Source organism: Mercenaria mercenaria, chromosome 1 (assembly GCF_021730395.1).
Source record: "Mercenaria mercenaria strain notata chromosome 1, MADL_Memer_1, whole genome shotgun sequence".
NCBI classification, from domain to species: Eukaryota; Metazoa; Mollusca; class Bivalvia; order Venerida; family Veneridae; genus Mercenaria; species Mercenaria mercenaria.
In genome coordinates this window covers 18,371,781-18,393,769 of record NC_069361.1, presented here as the reverse complement: position 1 = coordinate 18,393,769, position 21,989 = coordinate 18,371,781, and the positions used below count along the sequence as shown (strand labels likewise).

General features: G+C 34.9%; 1 protein-coding gene across 3 annotated transcripts in view; it reads left to right on the top strand.

Annotated features, from left to right (window-relative positions):
* Positions 1 to 20,228, top strand: part of LOC123544856 (protein numb-like) — a 39,812-nt gene extending 19,584 nt beyond the window's left edge. For 2 of the 3 annotated variants that reach the window (XM_053541179.1, XM_045330932.2), the window contains exons 6-10: positions 540 to 566; positions 7,467 to 7,662; positions 9,849 to 10,064; positions 11,984 to 12,184; positions 14,502 to 20,228. In XM_053541179.1, coding sequence (XP_053397154.1) covers positions 540 to 566; positions 7,467 to 7,662; positions 9,849 to 10,064; positions 11,984 to 12,184; positions 14,502 to 15,079 — 1,218 coding nt within the window. In that variant the 3' untranslated portion in view covers positions 15,080 to 20,228. The remainder of the gene's footprint in view (positions 1 to 539; positions 567 to 7,466; positions 7,663 to 9,848; positions 10,065 to 11,983; positions 12,185 to 14,501) is intronic. The other variant, XM_053541183.1, reaches the window with a different exon arrangement.
* The last annotated feature ends 1,761 nt before the right edge of the window (positions 20,229 to 21,989 follow it).

The following is a 21,989-nucleotide window of genomic DNA, read 5'->3' as shown; positions in this document are numbered from 1 at the left end:
GCAGATGTGGAGACTATATGCATCTTATTTCTTTCAGTTGATTGTTTAAAATATGACATTATCTGATAATGTCAAGTCTTCACAACACCTGGGTTCTCAGATACAAGTCTCCAGGAGAGCAGAAATAAAATCCTGTCTTTGCAATAACTTGCTTTATTCTCTCTGACATTTTTGTATGTTCGAATTATGTAGAGCTTTTTAGTCAGTATTTTGTAAAAAGAGCCACTTTTGTCATGTGTTTTAATGAAACATCTATTATTGTTTTATCACAATTGGCAAACTTGGTCAGAGAAATCAAAAGTTTGGTCATAACCTCAAAAACTACCTGAAGGTGTAAAGGTAAAAATTTTAAGACTATTGTCACCAAAGAGAATGATGAAGTTCTAAGGTTGGTTATAAAAAGTCCTTTTAGCAAGGTCCCTTGTTTACTTGAAACACTCCAAGATTACCATATTTGTCTCCATGTCTGCCATTTATATTTAATACCCCACTAAAAGAACTTGTTTTGATTAACAACTAGTTGCATTTATTTTCTGTAGAGATTGTGGAGAAAGCAAAAGATTAAGGTAAATGCTAATTGCAGTAATTAACATCAAAGCATGTATTTAGTTTTAACTTCATAATGTAACATTACTTCAGTATTTACATGTATGATAATGCATATTATATAGCCTTATATTTACCCAACTTATACTATTAATAGAAATGTAGAACTGTTTAGCATGGTTGAATTGATTTATAAACCATAGAAAATAGATGGAGATTTTACTGCCTGTGTAATATTAGGCAATTATTGATGCTGTAAGGTGATTAGTGTGGTAGAGTGGATTGTCTTGCAGTGGTAACTGATCTTATGAGATAGTTTTTCAAACAGTTGATACTGTAATTTCATGACTTAAAGTAGTCTCCCAGTTTCCTGTGTTACAGAGGTCTATACAAATCAATAGAAAGTAAATATGACTGTTAAGTAATCGGTTATACTGTGCTTGGTTTGTTAACCCTTATCATGCTAGACACAATTATTTCTGCCATTGTGACCAGTGCAGATCTTGATCAGACTGCAGAGATACTGTTCGCCATTCAGGCAGTTTTTTTTTGTAAGCACCCCTTAACAGTCAATGGTACTGTCCAAATTGAAAGATGGACAAGTTCATTATAGAAATTCAGGATAAGGGTTAAATGCTAGAAGTTCTTGTCATTCATGGTCAGTTCAATATTTACGTACTTCCAGTCAGAATGAAAAATGTTAGGTTTGAATTACATGCATTGTGTATGTTCTTGATGATTGAGTAAAGTCAGAACTTCTAAGGTTTTTCATCCTCTACTTGTGATTGTGATGAAGTTGTCAGACACTAGCTGAGTACCAAAAAAAAAAAAAATATGAAGTCCAAGAAAAGAAGTGAAAATTGAGTTTTCGTAGAACTGAAACACTGTTGAAAAAAGCAACACATTTTTATCGATAGCGGATCATTATATCAAAGAAAACCCTTGACAGCAGTGTCACAAGGCTTGCTGAAACTACTGCAACCCAAGTCACTTAGCCATATTAAAACATTGTCACTAACTGAGTGCTAATTAGTACATAATTGTATGCAAGAGCACAGATCAGTAGTTTACCATAAACTGGAAACATTGAACATGTTAAAGCTCAGAATGACCTTATTGTACATGAATGGTAAAAGTCACGAATTTGTACAGGTGATCTTGAATGCGTTAAACAGTTACTATGTGAAACACCATGGATGAAGAGATACTTTAAAAGCTATATAAAAAAATGATATCAACAGCATTTCTTAAACAAGTACCTAGAATCAGATCTTTCTTGGTCCAAAGCTCCTATTCCTGTTAGTATATGCTTATAAAATCAAAGTAAGCAATAACAGACAAAGAAAATAATATGCCAAGTTTAAAACATGCTTTGATTTTTATGTGTGTTCTGTAAGCTTTTATTGATATCCTATAGTAATGTGCTAGTAAATGTGTTATGGCTTTGGGTAAAGAATTTCTACAGATCTATCTTGTCATTTTACATCCCATATGGAAACCTGGGAGGCGTAAATTGTTTGAACTGTCTGTCTGTCATTCCATTTGCCTGTCATCTTTCTGTGTACTTTACTACTTCTACAGTTTGCACTCATTTCAAATGAAACTTGGTGTATAATTCATCAACATATACAGATATTATACAGCCTTTTATGAAAATTATTAATTTATGCCTCAAAAAAATTTTAAGCCCCCTTTTTAGCTCACCTGAACACTGTTCATGGTTAGCTATTATTATAAGTGGATGGTTCATCGTCTTGCATCAACATTTTTACTTGAACATCTTCTCTGAAACTACTGATTAGAATTACACCAAATTTGGTCAGTAGCATCCTGGCATGTATCTCTATCAGGTTTTTTTCAAATTGTTCACCTTGGCCCCTTACAGGGACCACCAGAGACAAAATTAGAAAAACCTTTTAACAACTTCTCATAACCCTCTTGATGGATTTTCATTAAACTTAAACTTGGTCTGTATCACTGTTATAAGGTCATCCAAATTTTGGTCAAAAGGGGGCACTTTTGTGTTTAGGGATGGTATGGGCTTAACATGAAAATACCTTTAAACTACTTCTTCTTATGAACTGCTTGATGGATCTTAATTAAACTAAGTTTGTAGCATCATTATAAGGTCCTCTCCCAGATGTATTCAAATGGAAGCACACGAGCTTAAAATAGAAATACCTTTAAATGAGGTACTCATAAACTGCTTGATGATCTTCATCAAACTTTGTTGAAAGCATCATTATAAGGTCTTACGTCAAATGGATTTAACTGTGGGCAATTTCCCTATGGGGACACCAGAGCCAGAAATAGAAAATTATTTTAACAGCTTCTTATCATCAAGTTTGTTCTAATGTGTATGCATTTTCGGGGCTGTTGCAACAAAAAAGAGAAACACTCTTGAAACAACTTTTATTTTAATGAACAGTTCTCCAAACTTGGTCAGAAGCAAGATCATTTGGTTGTGAAATATAGTACACATCATAAACGTGAAGTAGACATGGGCACATTATCAAGACTTTCATGTTGGAATATATATTTTGAGTTACCCCCATTTTATTACTGTCAAGTATTTTCATTTTCAGGGGACATGTGTGTTGACATTCTTGTGTATAAATAGCCTTACATTCTTGTATATAAATAGCCTTATGTCAGAGTTTTAAAATCTCAAAATGACTAGTATGTCGTATATTTTACCTGACTTGCTTTACATGTAACTAGAATTTCTTATGTCCTACCTAGAAAATCTCATCTCTTAGTTTATTTTTAGAAACTGCAAAGTTAAAAGTAATCTTCATTGTCAGAAACTGCTAAATGAAAGTAAATACATGGTCAGAGGCTGCTATGTTATAGTGATAATCTGCTTTGTGTATTTATAAAGGAAAACTAACATATTTAGTATTTTATGCAAGCCCACACACTTTGTACTGATAAATCTATTAGCCAGGTAAAGAACATAGAGAATATTCTAACCAGAGATCTATAACCATTTGCTAAATGGTATTAAAGTTACCAGCTTATTTATGGTAACAGTATTGAGAGAATAAGATGTAATTGTACCTGCTGAAAATGGTTCAATAGAGGATAAAGATTTGGTTGTCAGATTTGTCATATATTATCATGTAGAATTGATTCTTAGTTCATCACCCATATAATCAGTTCATGTTTACATGCTATATATTAAGAAGCGAATTTTCAAAGGAACTGCAGTTTTCAGGGTTATGGTATTTTTGTTTTGTTTCCCTTTTTTGTGAGGTGCTACTGTTGTAGGACAGTGAAATACATTTCTGGTTTTAGTGTATTTTTTTCTGTCATGTTGTTATAAATGATGTCAGCTGTAACAAGAATGGATAAAAGCTATATATGGCAAATACCAAATTCCCGAACAAATCACACTTTCATACAAACAGAAATAGGCAGGTTCGGGCAGAGAGCAAACTAGTTTTTGAACTGAGGCAATTATCACTGCCGAGTTAACAAATAGCCATTAGGTAGATAAAGGTACAAAAAGGTACAAATTCAAATTTTCGGAAAAGTTGGGTTATACAGAAATAGACAACATTAGCTATGTTAGGCTATAGACTGACATATAGATAAATGAAATATTGATGACATGAAGTGCAAGAAGATGACAAAATAGCCTGCAGCCAATTTATTGCATACTGTAATCCTGTAATTGATTTATCTGAAGACATTGGTTTAATTATTTGAAAAAAAAAATGTATAAAAGTTAGTAACCATTTGTAAGATATATCAATTTGACATTCATAAACTTGTCTTACATAGCCTATAAAATATGCAGATGTTTTAGGGCACTTGCTCTCAGAGGAGTTTTAGAATGTGTTAATGTAATGGTTTGATGGGTGTCTGCTCTATAATGCATGAGAATTGTCAACAAATGAATGGTTACTGACAGTCTCTTCAGTTCAATATACTGCAGAGAAATATTTATCTCCTAATGTTTTTATCATATCTCATCTCTTCTTTTTGCTGCTGGGGTGTCCAGACGGTATTCAGCTCAGTGTTGTCACTAATACAAGCTTTAACATATGAGCCGTGCCATGAGAAAACCAACATAGTGGCTTTGCGACCAGCATGGATCCAGACCAGCCTGCGCATCCGCGCAGTCTGGTCAGGATCCATGCTGTTCGCTTTTAAAGCCTGTTAATATTAGAGAAACCTTTAGCGAACAGTATGGATCCTGACCAGACTGCGCGGATGCACAGGCTGGTCTGGATCCATGCTGGTGGCAAAGCCACTACGTGGTTTTCACATGGCACGGCTCAATTATTTCATTTTGCCGCTTAATCTGTTTGTGATGCTGTATACAATATTGTGCCACATTATTATCTAGTTTTGCTTCTTAGTAGGCACATTAAACTTGTTTTATATCCATATACTAATAGCATGCTGTTTTAGACATATCACTTGTTTTTGAAACTTCTTGTAACCACACATTTTGATAATGCTATTTTTAGCTCACCTTCACCAGAGGTTGCAAATGTCCTGTTTAATGATCCTTGCTCTAGTCTATTACATAATTTTTTTGAGGGGCATTGGGAAGAATTCTAACTGAAATTTTCTGTTAGGTTTATGAAAGTGGTCTTAATGAATTTCATAAGCCAATGATGGGGACACACACAACATTTTACTGCATGCCATATGAACCAAATCTTGATTATTTGCTACAGAAATATCGTGCAAGTGCAAATTTATACCTGGTGTAAATATTTTGTCATGTGAACAAGTGTAAAGAAAATATGATGTTTGCAATATAATGTGTAGACCTGTATAATGAATAATTTCCATACAAAAAACTGATGAGCTGTTTTAGAAGTTGAAAAGTGCTTTCACAAAGGGCCAGGCCTTTAGTTATGAATAAACTTTTATAGGACACTTTCAAAATTATAGTTTTTAGATCACCTGTCACAAAGTGACAAGGTGAGCTTTTGTGATTGCACGGTGTCCGTCGTCCGTCCGTGTTTGCGTCCGTAAACTTTTGCTTGTGACCACTCTAGAGGTCACATTTTTCATGGGATCTTTATGAAAGTTGGTCAGAATGTTCATCTTAATGATATCTAGGTCAAGTTCGAAACTGGGTCACGTGCCTTCAGAAACTAGGTCAGTAGATCTAAAAATAGAAAAACCTTGTGACCTCTCTAGAGGCCATATATTTCACAAGATCTTCATGAAAATTGGTCAGAATGTTCACCTTGATGATATCTAGGTCATGTTCGAAAGTGGGTCACATGCAATCAAAAACTAGGTCAGTAGGTCAAATAATAGAAAAACCTTGTGACCTCTCTAAAGGCCATATTTTTCATGGGATCTTTATGAAAGTTGGTCTGAATGTTCATCTTGATGATATCTAGGTCAAGTTCGAAACTGGGTCACGTGAGGTCAAAAACTAGGTCAGTAGGTCTAAAAATAGAAAAACCTTGTGACCTCTCTAGAGGCCATATATTTCATGAGATCTTCGTGAAAATTGGTCAGAATGTTCACCTTGATGATATCTAGGTCATGTTCGAAAGTGGGTCACATGCAATCAAAAACTAGGTCAGTAGGTCAAATAATAGAAAAACCTTGTGACCTCTCTAGAGGCCATATTTTTCATGGGATCTGTATGAATGTTGGTCTGAATGTTTATCTTGATGATATCTAGGTCAAGTTCGAAAGTGGGTCACGTGCCTTCAGAAACTAGGTCAGTAGGTCTAAAAATAGAAAAACCTTGTGACCTCTCTAGAGGCCATATATTTCACAAGATCTTCATGAAAATTGATCAGAATGTTGACCTTGATGATATCTAGGTCAAGTTCAGAACTGGGTCACATGCCTTCAAAAACTAGGTCAGTAGGTCTAAAAATAGGAAAACCTTGTGACCTCTCTAGAGACCATATTTTTCATGGGATCTGTATGAAAGTTGGTCTGAATGTTCATCTTGATGATATCTAGGTCAAGTTTGAAACTGGGTCACGTGCCTTAAAAAACTAGGTCAGTAGGTCAAATAATAAAAAAACCTTGTGACCTCTCTAGAGGCCATATTTTTCATGGGATCTGTATGAAAGTTGGTCTGAATGTTCATCTTGATGATATCTAGGTCAAGTTCAAAACAGGGTCATGTGCAGTCAAAAACTAGGTCAGTAGGTCTAAAAATAGAAAAACCTTGTGACCTCTCTAGAGGCCATACTTTTCATGAGATCTTCATGAAAATTAGTGAGAAAGTTCACCTTGATGATATCTAGTTTAAATTCAAAACAGGGTCATGTACCTTCGAAAACTAGGTCAATAGGTCAAATAATAGAAAAACCTTGTGACCTCTCTAGAGACCATATTTTTCAATGGATCTTCATGAAAATTGGTCAGAATTTTTATCTTGATAATATCTAGGTCAAGTTCAAAACTGGGTCACATGAGCTCAAAAACTATGTCACTATGTCAAATAATAGAAAACGCGACGTCATACTCAAAACTGGGTCATATGGGAAGAGGTGAGCTATTCAGGACCATCATGGTCCTCTTGTTTTCTTTTTTTGACCCAATGCTTTAGTTGCTTTTACAAGAATTTTGGAAGTTTTAAGTCTTAATAGAAGTGTATTAGATATCTTTCTTGGTTTATTTATTCCTCTTTTGATCATTTTATATGTATGACTTTTTGAAGTTTTTAACTAATAAGGTGACTGGAATATGCATGACTCTTTGATTGGGTGAAGGAAAAAAACAGCCCATTCCATTTATATTTTTTTCTTTCATTATAAAGTTTCTTTCGTTTTACATAAAGTAGAATCTTCATTTTTGAAAAATTCTTTCAAATGTGTAACAACAGTTTTCTAAAGTATTGATAGAAATGATAAAAAAATGTGAAATAATTGAATAATATCTGTCTACTTTTACATGTATACATGTAGTATATATATCTACAGGGTGAAAGACTGAGCCATGCTGTCGGTTGTGCATTTGCTATATGTCTGGAGAGAAAGCAAAAACGTGATAAGGAATCGACAACAAATGTGACAGTAACCTATAGTCAGGATAGGTCAACATTTGAGAGGATGGGGTCATTCAGACAGACCTCTATGACAGAACGACTCACTGACCCACAAAGTGCAATATTGGCTGGTAGGTACTTTACTTAGTAATGTATCATAGAGAGCGTAGTTTTAATCTTTATTGTTTTTGACAATTTGTCCTGTTACATATCTTGATTTGATTATGTTGATTCTATCTCATCTTGTTGAACCAATCCTGAACAACAAGCAGTATACAAATACCTTGTTAAATAGTTGTGTATTTTCTAAAATTTGTTTTAAATAATGGAGTATGGTAGACTTGCATGTTTCGTCCATAAGGCTTCCATAATAATGCATTTCTGTACAGCAATATCTTGGTTTCCAATATAAATACACCCTAGCAGGAGTTTCTGCCCTGTAGAATGTTGGGAGCAAGTTATATAAGAATTTAGATACAGAGATTTGACTAAGATAAAATGAATAATCTGAAGAATATTGTAGATCTACCAGTTTCAGTTGTACTAACAGTCGCCCCTGCTATCTATAGGCCAGATAAAAACAAGAGTTTATTCTGTAATAAAAAATTGAATGACATGTCTGTATTTATTTGTCTGTTGGTAGAATCATATATTGGTTATAATGGAGCAGATTCATATATTCAATGAAATATATTTGGCTGTGATGGAAATGAATTTGCTCATACCAGATGAATTGAGAACAAATACGGATAGCAGAAATGTTGTAAGTTAGATGTTTCTGCTTTTAACATGCGAAAAATAAGATGGACATTGGATTTGACAGTCCATTATTTTATCTCATGAAGACATCTGAAATATCTGGTGAAAGGTAGCATCTTTTTTCAAAGGTTGTCTGGACCATTTGTGATTCAAGTGTAGTAGGTAGATTTTTAGCTCGACTATTCGAAGAATAGTCTAGCTATTCTACTCACCCTGGCGTCGGCGTCAGCGTCACACCTTGGTTAAGTTTTTGCATGCAAGTACATACAGCTATCATTTAAAGGCATATAGCTTTGAAACTTATTTATTCTTTTTCTAGGTCAATTACCAACCTCACTGGGTCAAGTTCCATAACTCTAACATGTATTTTGAGCAAATTATGCCCCCTTTTGGACTTAGAAAATTCTGGTTAAAGTTTTACATGCAAGTTACTATCTCCAAAACTAATGCAGATATTGAATTGAAACTTCACATGTGTCTTCGGGGTTATAAAACTAGTTGATAGCACCAAGTCCCATAACTCTGACCTTCATTTTGGCCAAATTATGCCCCCTTTTGTACTTAGAAAATTTTGGTTAAAGTTTTGCGTGCAAGTACATACAGCTATTACTAAAAGGCATATAGATTTGAAACTTATTTTTTCTTTTTCTAGATCAATTACCTACCTCACTGGGTCAAGTCCCATAACTCTGACATGTATTTTGGCCAAATTATGCCCCCTTTTGGACTTAGAAAATTCTGGTTAAAGTTTTGCGTGCAAGTACATACAGCTATTACTAAAAGGCATATTGATTTGAAACTTATTTTTTCTTTTTCTAGATCAATTACCTACCTCACTGGGCCAAGTCCCATAACTCTGACATGTATTTTGAGCAAATTATGCCCCCTTTTGGACTTAGAAAATCCTGGTTAAAGTTTTACATGCAAGTTACTATCTCCAAAACTAATGCAGATATTAAATTGAAACTTCACATGTGTCTTCGGGGTTATAAAACTAGTTGATAGAATCAAGTCCATAACTCTGACTTGTATTTTGGGCAAATTATGCCCCCTTTTGGACTTAGAAAATCCTGGTTAAAGTTTTGCGTGCAAGTACATACAGCTATTACCAAAAGGCATATAGCTTTGAAACTTATTTATTCTTTTTCTAGGTCAGTTACCAACCTCACTGGGTCAAGTTCCATAACTCTTAACATGTATTTTGAGCAAATTATGCCCCCTTTTGGACTTAGAAAATTCTGGTTAAAGTTTTACATGCAAGTTACTATCTCCAAAACTAATGCAGATATGGAATTGAAACTTAACATGTTTCTTCGGGGTTATTAAACTAGTTGATAGCATCAAGTCCCATAACTCTGATATGCATTTTAGTCAAATTATGTCCCGTTTCGAACTTAAAACTCTTTTGATATTTAACATTTTGGGTAATAATTTCCTGCTTCTGTGACAATATTTCGAATAGTCGAGCTTGGCTGTCTTACGGACAGCTCTTGTTTGTGAGGTATTCACTGAATGTAGTTTTTCGGATGGATAAGAAATATCTTCTCGCTGTTTACAGAACCAGTGCCGGTAAAGAAAGTCGACAATCCGTTTGCTGTGCAGCGTCCACATGCCACCCAGAACCTTCTGGTACGACAGGGTTCATTCCGTGGTTTCTCCAAGCTACAGGAAGCCTCTTCACCATTCAAGAGAACCTTATCACTGAGGTTAAATGAGTTGCCTTCTACCTTACAGAGACAGAATGCAATGGAAATTTCTCCCCCAAAGTCAGCAGGTTTGTGAACAGAAACTTAAAAAACAGAAAAGGTTTTTGATTAGTGGAATCCAGATATAAATAGTTGAAAAGTTTGTTTCTTCTATTTCCTACTGTAGAAATTACAGATGTATTTTTTATGCCCCCGAAGGGAGGCATATTAGTTTTCAACTGTTTGTTCGTTCGTTCGACACAACGTTAACGTTTTGCATGAAGGCACTTTACTCGCGAACCACTGCACCCAGGACCTTCAAACTTCACATGCTGGTAGTACTTATTGAGTACACGACCCCTATTGACTTTGGGGTCACCAGGTCAAAGGTCAAGGTCACTGGGTCAAAGGTCAAGGTGCTGTGGGGCATTTGTCACCATTAGTGACAGGTCTTGTTATGATATAACACAGGGCGTCAAGTTACCTATATTTACCTATATTTTAGCCCTCTACCTATAATAACCTATAAAATCCTATATTTTGCCAAAATACCTATAAATACCTATAATCTGGAAATTTTGTGGTAAGCAAGGAATACAAAGGTCATTCAAACCATTAAAAAAGAAGTAATTCTATGATTATTGAGTTTATAAATATGCTGTTACCTTTTAGGCATTGAAATTTGTATTCCTTTCAGGTGTAGCGACCCTGCCCAGCCCAGCTTTAGGAAAGCTTTAAGTAATGGAAGTTCTTTTTTCAATTGGAATATTTTCCATTTCTTAAAGCTTTCATGTATAAAAATGTGAATAGGAAATGCACATGTTTTTATTTTGTTTTCAGAATAAACAAGCCTTAATGTTTCATAATTAAGCCTCAGAATGCCTGTTGTTAGCAATATGGCTTGGTTTGCCTAATTCCCTGTTAAACTGATTTGAGTACCAGTATTGGTAAAGTTTTGTCTGTTGGTGAATTAATAGTTTATTATGAAAGTAAGATACATGTTAAAATGTTATTTGTTTAAAATCATAAAAGTAGCCACTTTTTCTGTTCCTTTGTATTTGATGTTTAATAAAAGAGAGTGCTGGTAGGTGGTGGAGGAGGATAAAACACTTGTCTGACTTGTTTTCTTCATTATAAGCAACCTATATAATCCTATATTTCTGGCCCCTAAATACCTATATTTCAGGATCCTACCTATATTTTTGACTCCCAAAAGCACTTGACGCCCTGTATAACATCTGCAGGATCGCAGGGTACTGGATGGTGCAAAGATAGATATCAGAGGGATCTTGCAGGGACAGGGAACAAACATGTTATTGCTACCTTTGAAAATAGATAAATCAGCATTTGTATGCCCCCACTTTGAGGGGGGGCGAGGGCATATAGATTTGCCCTTGTTCGTCCTTCCGAGAATGTTGTGTCAATTTTGGTAAAGGGAAACTACTCTCCGCGCTGACTGTTACAGCTAAAATCTAAGATTGCCGTTATGTTCCGTAAAAGATCGAATGGTTTATTTTTCTATTAAACAAAATTAATTTCATATAAATTTAAAGTATTTTGATGAAAAAATATTAATAAATCACAAAAATTATGATACTAATAAGGATCGAGTATTTTCTTTAACCGAGATCAAACTGTGAACAACATAGTTGACACGAGGTGACACGTTAATTGCCGGTAATTACTGGCTATTTGATCATAACAAAAAGACTATCACACCTTTTGTTATCAGTCTGAATTGAGAAGCTCATGCCATTTTGAAAGATACCATTCCGAAATATTGAATCAGCTGCTATCTAAATTAAAAAGATACAAGTTCATTCGGTTTTAGGGTAAATTTTTATAGTAATAATGTCCATTTTCAAGGTCAATAATTTGTGGACCCCAAAAAATTATTAGGGACCCTTAAATTAGCAGCCATGGGAGTCCATGGACTCCCAAATAAAAAAAAAAAACGAGGGAAAACCCTGCAGATATATTGTAGCCATTGATTTTTTGTGTGTTTCAGGTCTGAACAATAATGGAGTAATACATGAGGTGCCTTCACCGGAGAATGAAGATTCTATCTCCCAGATGTGTCAGCAACTTACACAAGGCTTGTCTGCACTAACAGAAGACCCTTTTGCCTCAGCCCCAGTGCAGGGGACACAGAATGCTTACCTTGTTAAACAACACTCAATGCCAACTACATTCCACACAACTCAACAAGGTGAGAATTTTAGCTTGCCTTGGAAGAATAGGTAGAGCTGTTACACTCACCCATTCCTTGGTGTCAGTGTCCTGATTTGGTCAAGTTTTCATGCCCCCCCCCACCACCCCCCATTTATGTGTGGGGCTTCATAACATTGCTGCTGTCCTTACATACATCCCAAAATCTTGTGTTCAACTCCTCCCACACTATTACCCTGATTTGCTTCAAACTTACACAGATGAACAAGCTAGATGTGCAGATGAACATAAAGGAAGGATATTTTTCTGGGAGGGACCACAATTGGCAAGTGGTTAAGGCTGCTGACTTTAAATCACTTGCCCCTCATGGCTGTGAGTTCAGAGCATGGCTTTTGGTGTAGTATTCATTGGTGTAAGACAGCAAACCAGTTGCCTTATGGCAGGTTGGTTTTTCTACCCAGGTACCCTAGCTGTGCCTGAAATATTGCTTGTAGGGGCACAACCTACACATTCACAGTAAAAAGCAGGAAAGTCCCCATATGGTCTATAGTTGTGTAAGTGTGACAATCAGGGTTCAAATTTAGACTAGCGTGCTAAGTGCAAGTGGAATTTTAGAATAGCTAGTGGTTTTGGAATGTACTAGCTAATTTTAGCTACTTAATAATGTACCATGAAAATTTCTTCAAATCATTTTTGTTATGAAAGGAACATTATTATTTATGTTTATATTGGATTTTTTATTTTTCAACAAAACTCATGCAAGATGTAGACATGACAATGATTACAAATAATATAATAATGCAAATATAGAATAGGTGGCATTACTGCAACAACTCAATGTGAACTTAAGCTGTTAAACAGATAGAAATAGCACTAGCTATTGTAGCTAGTAGAATATATATATATATATTTATATATTATTATTGTTTAAATTCAGCTAGTAGCTTTTCCTTTTAGCTAGTGATCAAGACAAGCACTAGCTGATTTGAGCTAGTAGAAAAAAAAGCTAAATTTGACCCCTGGACATTAAAATCTTAACAAAAATTAGTTTACAGAAAAATCTGATTGTTATTGTGAAATCATGAATATGCAGTTGAAATTACTTTTCGTAGATTTTGTTTTTCTGTCAGTCACATGAAATACCAAAGAACAAAGATGAAGATAAGTCCCATATATCTTTAACTGTTAGTATTTTCTTTAGCTCGACTATTCGAAGAATAGTCTAGCTATTCTACTCACCCTGGCGTCGGCGTCACACTTTGGACTTAGAAAATTCAAGTTAAAGTTTTATATGCAAGTTTCTATCTACAAAACTAATGCAGATATTGAATTGAAACTTCACATGTGTCTTCATGATTATGAAACTAGGTGATAGCACCAAGAACCATAACTGACATGCAATTTGGCCAAATTGTGCCCCCTTTTGGACTTAGAAATTCCTGGTTAAAGTTTTGCATGCAAGTACATATAGCTATTACTTAATGGCATATAGATTTGAAACTTATTTTTTCTTTTTCTAGATCAGTTACCAACCTCACTGGGTCAAGTCCCATAACTCTGATATGTATTTTGGGCAAATTATGCCCCCTTTTGGACTTAGAAAATTCTAGTTAAAGTTTTGCCTGCAAGTTAACATCTGCAGAACAAATGCAGATATTAAATTGAAACTTCACTTGTGTCTTCGGGGTTATAAAACTAGTTGATTGCATCAAGTCCCATAACTCTGACATGTATTTTGGGCAAATTATGCCCCCTTTTGGAGATAGAAAACTTCTGGTTAAAGCTTTTGGTTGAAATTCCATTGATATTTTAACATTCGATTAATATTCCTGCTTCTGTGAACAACGATTCGAATAGTCGAGCACTGGCTGTCTTACGGGCAGCTCTTGTTTCACAAATTCTTGTCTCAAAACACAGCTGTTGAAATCACAAATTTTTATGCAAGTGTAATTAGATTGTTTTACAGTAGTCTATTACAGAAAAGCTTAGAATTTAGTATGTATTTTCCTCTTGCATGAATATATAACTTACCTTATTTCAATGGCTACAAAACAAGGATTGTTATTAGTTGTTCGGTTTCCGAGGCATTAACCCTTACCATGCTAAATTTCAATAATGGACTGGTTCATCTTCCATTTTGGGCAGTACCATTTATTATTTGACGGGATATTTACTGAAAATTTACTGACTGAATAGCGAACAGTGCAGACCCTGATTAGACAGCACGGATGTGCAGGCTGATCTTGGTCTACACTGACCGCAAAGGCAGAATCAATCGTGTCCAGCATGGTAAGGGTTAAATCTTTAGTTCTTACTGTGTTCAATGTGTAATAGATGTTATTATTGTTGCACTTCAGTTATTAATCATCCGGCGCCTCCATTGCACCAGACCAATCCATGGGGGTCCCCAAGTCATGCTGTAACAACTGCGGCAAAAATAGAAAATGTTCAGGGTCGGGCATCTCCTTCAACCAACCCTTTTGTTAACACGGCAAGTTCTACGCCAACGCCATCTAGTGGAATATCAGGATCTATAATAACAACAACACGACCATTGCTGCACGACCACAACAGAAGTCATTCCATGGATTCGGGTAATATTACTTCGTGGCAACAACAACAAAACACTAAAAAGCATACTTTGCTGGAAATGGCCCATCACCAAAGTTTTCAGTTAAATGGTAATGCCACAACTGCAGAAAGTGTTTGGCCAACAGACACAGACTGGGCTTCAAGTCATCAACAGACTACTGTTACAAATACAACACAGAATCAGTCTAAAACCCCAGTGAAAAATGAGGACACTTTTGACCCATTCGATGTTGCCTGGGCAGCAAAAAATTCAGCCCAAGGGCAAGTAACTCAGACCACAAACAGTGCCAGTAGTAATCCGTTCACAACGAAAACTGTGACAACATACAAGGTGGAGTTGTGATCAAATTTATCATAGATAAGAAAGGAAAAGTTTCGGTGAACATATAGCAAAATGTATTGTTTTCTCTCAATGGAAAATGGAGAAAAAATGAGATGTACAGCTTTGTCGTAATGTATTAACAGTTCATAGCCTAGATAGTAAAAGTATTTATTTAGCATTTATAATGCAAATGCATTGTGCTATAGGATAGAAAGAATTTAAAGGGAAAAGTGGAAAGTGGAGTAACATTCAATCATAACGTAGTATTTTTAAGCCACATTTTATGTCAGACTTTATTTTTAAGTTTTAATTATGTTTTGATAGATTATTCAGTTACATATTTTTTTCTTGGATTTTTTTATGTTTTTTCCCAAACACCATTAATGCCTCATTTATATGCACATATCTGGGAGACGGACAAGGGATCTCTGCTTATTTTGAAAAGGGAAATTATTTGTTTTTTGTATTGGGAAATGCAGTTGGGACCAGTATTTTAAGGAAATGACTGTATGTACAAGATATTGTTCTGCTTTTCTGGAAAGAAGCTTAATATGAGCCGCGCTATGAGAAAACCAACATAATGGCTTTGCTACTAGCATGGATCCAGACCAGCCTGCGCATCTGCGCAGTCTGGTCAGTATCCATGCTGTTTGCTTTCAAAGCCTATTGCAATCAGAGAAACTGTTAGCGAACAGCATGGATCCTGACCATACTGCGCGGATGTGCAGGCTGGTCTGGATCCATGCTGGTCGCAAACGCACTATGTTGGTTTTCTCATGGCGCGGCTTAATATACATTTAGTTGGTATCTTCTTGCTTTATGTGTGTTAGGCTTAACTCTGTTCAATTTGTATTGGATCTAACTAATCGCATTTGATATAGGTAGTTGTTAAAGTGTCGATTATATTAATCAGATTCCGGATTAACAGGGGGAAAAAAGTTTCTATGATGCGGGTGATTATTTTCATTAGCTGGTAATCATTTTATTTTCATTCAATTCTTGGCTGGGTAATGTCTTTTAGAGGAAATGATTGGATTGTATGGTTAGCTAAAACAGATGTGTTTAAAATGTGCTACTTTAGAAACAATTTTGTTAAAGTTTTAAAACTTTTTTCCACCACTGACTGATGAAATGTTTACAGTTACCGAACAGATATGCTTGTAAGTATTGGAGATATGTTCCAGAAACCAAAAGCATCTCAGAAAAAGTAATCAAGTTAACAATGGAGTAAACAGCTTGCATAAAACTGTTTATTTCACGCCATCGCAGGCAGAACTGAAACTTTTAGAAACAGGAAATTCTGGTTTACTTTTGTCGTTTAGTTGTAATATCAGTATACAGTACCTTGGCTATTAAAATACATTTCCAGAGAATGACTAATTTGCTTTTTGGTGCTTTTATATTTGGAACAAGGAAGATTGATTCAAAATGATTTTAAAAAGCTTTGATTTTGACTGCAAACATTAAAGAGTGTGAAATCTTATGTTTGTCCCGTTTTTAGCTTATTTTTTATATAAGTATCTTATAGCTTTATTGAACACAGACTTGCTTGTTGTAATACTAGTTTCATTAATTCATCAGCATTTCAGCCATAATAAAGAGTTTAAAGGATAAAGAAATGTGCTATATATGTTGTTAATAAATATTTACACTGTATTATACACTGAAGGATAGCGCAATAATTTTGTACTGCTAGTTGTTTTATATTCCTGCAGAGACAGGCATTTAGTACTCACTCTGTCCTTATTGTTGGTTCCTACATCGGTTTGTTGGCTTGTCTGTCCATTAGAAACAGTTTGTTTATCGGCTATAGAATTATTTTTGATTGAGGAGAGGGATTCCAAAGTAAGCTGACACAGATGTTCAGCATAATGTCCCACTCAAGAGAATGTTCAGACCTCCAAGGTAGAGAGATCACATGTTAACTTGGGGTAAGGTTAACTTGCTTTTGACAATTCAAGGGGTTCCAGTTATACTTAACAAAAAAGTTTAAATGTCTTTGGTGGCGCTAGTCAAGTTCATGTTTCCTCTGTGCACTCCTCGTAGGTCTCGAGCAAGTCCAACGGGTACAAATACCTTTCAGACAACAAGTGTGAAAACACCCTTCATATTTCTGTCTTTTCAAAGAATGTTCACAACTTAGACCTTTTAAGATGTCCACAATATTTAAGGAACTGGTATACATATGCCACCAAGTTTTATTTTGATGTTTGATTTTGTTAAATCAGTGAGTTACAGAAGTTTCAAGTAGAAGTTCAACAAATTTAATTTTACAGCCAAGTTTTTCCCTGTGTCTGGTGTTCCATTTTTGGGGAAATGAATGTTTCACAAATGCTTTTCTTGTTTATCATAAAGATATTTCATTTGTCGCCTTCTTGGCAAGATACCACTGTATGTTTTAATTTCAGCCTTTGAACACTCCGTTGTGATTTTTAAACTATTTTATGCGATGATCTTTCATTATTTTCTTTTACACACTGTCAATCATGTCTGTTTTAAATCCAAACAGGGTGTTTAATTGTCTGTATGTGAAATTTCAGATATGATTTTATTTGAATATTTTGCTTTTAATACTTGCCAATTGAGATAAAGTACAGTTGTTAGTAGCCACTAAAAGTGGGAATAAATAACTTTTTATATGCATATTTCCCAAATAAAATATATACCTTCCACTGAGAGAAGTATATCGGGTTAGTAGGAAGTAGGACATTCTGTAAAACCAACTATAGATGTTTCTCGGTTTTAATTTCTGAATTTTTAAGTAAAGACAAAGCTAAATTTGATGAAAGTTCTCTCAAACAGAACTGTTTATGCAGGTTTGCATGAAACTTGTCCGGTTTATTACATAGTACACTTTTATTAGATTGTATAGATAATTTATACTTCTTAATTCATATGTAAAGTCTGTCTTCATTATATATCAAATATAATGTTTTTAAAGAACAGTTTTATTTTCTCACCTGACCTTTCTTCAGGGTGAACTTCAGATGTTTGTGGATGGTCCAGCATCAAATAACCTGCAGCGATCGTTCAACATCACCATATATACTTAAACAACGATGACACTACTGTCAGAATTACACCAAACTTGGTCTATAGCATAGTAATATGGTCCTCTCACAAGGAGGGGTATATTGTTTTGCAGATGTCTGTAGGTTGAGATGTATACCAATCCGTTTCAGGATGATAACTCAAGAACGCTTGGGCTTAGGATCATGAAAGTTTATAGGGTGGTTGGTCATAACCAGCAGATGACCCCTATTGATTTTGAGATCAGTAGGTTAAAGGTCAAGGTCACAGTGACACAGAGCAGTTAAAGTGTTTCCGGATGATAACTCAAGAAAGCTTGAGCCTAGGATCATGAAAGTTGATAGGGAGGTTGGTCATGACCAGCAGATGACCCCTATTGATTTTGAGGTCAGTAAGTCAAGGTCACCATGACCAGGAACAGTTTAACTGTTTCTGGATGATAACTCAAGAACGCTTAGGCCTATGATCACGAAAGTTGATAGGGAGGTTGACAATGACCAGCAGATGACCCCTATTGATTTTGAGGTCAGTAGGCCAAAGGTCAAGGACACATGGACCTGGAACAGAAAAATCATTTCCAGATGATAACTTGAGAACGCTTGGGCTTAGGATCACGAAACTTAATAGGGAGGTTGATCATGACCAGCAGGTGACCCTATTGATTTTGAGGTCAGTAGGTCAGTGGTCAAGGTCACAGTGGCCTGGAACAGCAAATATATGTCCGGAAGATAACTTGAGAATGCTAAGGCCTAGGATCACTAAACTTAAAAGGGATGTTTATCATGACCAGCAGATGATCCCTATTGATTTTGAGGTCAACAGGTCAAAGATCAAGGTCAATTTGCCCAAGAACAGTAGAACTCTTGTGCACAGTGACCAAATAATTTCTGTTCCTTGTGCAATTACTGAATCATAATGCATCAAGGGGGGCATTTTGTGTTCTATGAGCTCTTGTTTAAATAGTTTCCCTTTGTCATTTTTAAGGGGCCAAAAGAGCTATAAATAGAAAAACCATTGACTTCTTCTCACAAACCACTTTATGGAGTTTCACCGGACATGGTCTGTAGCATCCTTGTTTTGACTTTTTTGTCAAATCTGATCAAATGGTTATGCTTGGCCGTTTACAGGGCTATCAGACCTTTAAACAATATCTGATCTTTATCCATGTGATGGATCTTTACCAAATTAGCTTTTAACATTCTTGTATGAACCTCTACAGTTTATTCAGATGGTTCGACTTGGCACCTTTAGGGATCACTACAGCTAAATATAGAACTAAAAACATTTTTTTATGAACCATTCTTTGGGCGTTCACAAAACTTGGTCTGTATCATTGTATGAACCTCTTTTTCAGGTTTGTTCAACTGGCTGTCTTCAGCCTATTAATGGATAACCAGAGCTAAAAACAGAAAAAAAAGTCATTGACCTACGTCATTTCATGAACTGCTTGATGGCTTGTTACAATAATTTGTATATAGCATGCTTGCACGGACTTCTCGGGGTTTATTCAAATTGTTCTGCTTGTAACCTTTTATGAGTGGCTGGACCCATTAATTGACTGTCTCGGGATGTTCACTAAATTTAGTCAAAGGAAAGGTCAAAAGGTCTGTGTCCCCTTAGGTGAGCATCTAAGGTGCGTTTGGTCCTCTCGTTAGTTTCAATTTAGTTTCAAGTAAAATAATTCCATTTTAAAAGCAATAAGATTGTATTCCTCAAATATTTCTTTCAAGTAGAACACTTTTATTTCTTAAAAATGTAGTCTTTTAGTTTTATTATGTATATAAAGGAGCTTTATAAAGTCATGCATTGTAAAAAAAGAAAGGTCTGGTACTTTACTCGATAAAACTGTGTTGTGATACATTATTACATTATTATTTGTGATAGTTTGTTTTTCATATTCATTTTTACGATGATAGCTTTCACACAATTCATTTTATTAGTGTACATATCAATTATGTATAATATTGTATATATATAAAATGACTAACCTGTTTTTCTTTTTCTCACTAAAGTAAAAGTCACATTTGACTGATTTAAAAATGAAATATTGTTTGCTTTTTCACTTTCAAATTTCCCTGCCTTCAAAACAGAGAGAATATACGTTACTTGAAAGAATGATTGATTGTTCTTGAAAAAGAAGTTAAGGGTTCAGTTTTTCGACTATTTTGATCAAGTTTCGTTACTCGTGCAGAAAAACAAAACATTTGTCTTGCAGTTTATTTGATTTATTATTGCAGGAGTTCCAGTTTGTCTTCATTAACTACAATTTCATAGATCATGCTCATTTTTATTGGTGCTTTAAATTGCATTTTACATTTGAGCTGCGCCAAAACCAACATAGTGCATTTGCCATCGCCATGCTTTTCACTTTCAAAGCCTATTGCAATTAGAGAAACTGTTAGCAAACAGCATGGATCCTGACCAGACTGCACAGGCTGGTCTGGATCCATACTGGTCGCAAACGCACTATGTTGGTTTTCTCATGGCGCGGCGCATTTTGTTTCATGGATATTTGGTTTGCTAATTAAGAAATACTTACAGTGGCTTGGGGAAACACCTTTTTGTCTGCTTTTGATCTTATTGATCTACATAACCAGGAATTTAATACTTTTATCTGTCTTTGGGATTTGAAACTAATGATTACTATAGTTGATAACTTGTTTTGAATGCAAGTAAGAAAAGTGCAAATCATTGTACCTCTTGCACAACAGCAGTTTGTTTGGATTTTTAAAAAAAAAAACAGATAGTATCTTTGGTATAAAAACACAGCCTAGAAAAACTCATTTAGCAGAAAACCAGGATTTTTTTGGAAATGCCATTACCCTTTGTAAATTTCAGGCAACATGATTGTTTTATAGTTTACTCTCACATCTTTAGTTTACCTATAATATTAACATTTTGGATATAAAATCTTGGAAATGGTTTTAGATAACACCAAAACTTTAAAAAGTTCACTCTTTCCTTTGTACGGAAGTTAAGAATATTTATATAATTCAGTGTGGACTTTGCTGCACAACTTTGACATGAAATATCTTTTTATGGACAAAATAAATTCAATTCTGGTTTTGGGAATTGCTCATTTAGTTTGAAGAGTATAAGATTTAACAGAAGTTGACAAATATGTTATACCAGTATGATTAAAAATGCTTAATTTTTACAACCATCCTTTTGAATTAGTTATAAGAAGGTAGCAGAAAATACAGGGTTACTATAGTGTATAGGACTACAGCAAAATGTAATGGCACTTATCAGATATGAACTATAATTGCCAAAATACAGAATTGTTGAGTGATAAAAGTAAAGGAATTTGCAAAAGAGAGTAAGCATCTTTTATTTGACAGCATTCATATAATTTCTATACCTATAAATAACAAAATTATGAGGTTGTAGGAAATAGTGTACCAGTCCTGTCTGAAATGCTGATCAGAATAGAGTGAATCTGCTAGTTTCATGGATTGTTTGTACAGTGTAAAATTAAATGCTGGAAAAAGGTGTATAACTCACTTATGTGCACAATTAGAATACTTCATATCTGCCATATCTCTTTACTGCAGTCCTTGTTTTCTGCTATCTTAACGTTTATTTTGCCTTATATCTTACAAATGTATCATTCTATGTAATAGGAATTCGATGGTCCTTTTAAATAGTTCAATGGATGGAAACATATTAGCTTAGTGGAAAATACTATAACAGAGAGAAGAGAAGTGATTGAAGTAACACCAGTATATTCTGTTTGGTATAAATGTGACTTATTCTTCTTTGCTTGTATTCAGTACTGCCCAACCATGTTCTTAAACCTAGCTTTTAATCATGCTTTATAACATGTGAAAAGTAAAATATTATATACAACTTGAAATTTGTTTGTTATTTTCAACTCAACTGTGAAGTATATGAAGAGCTA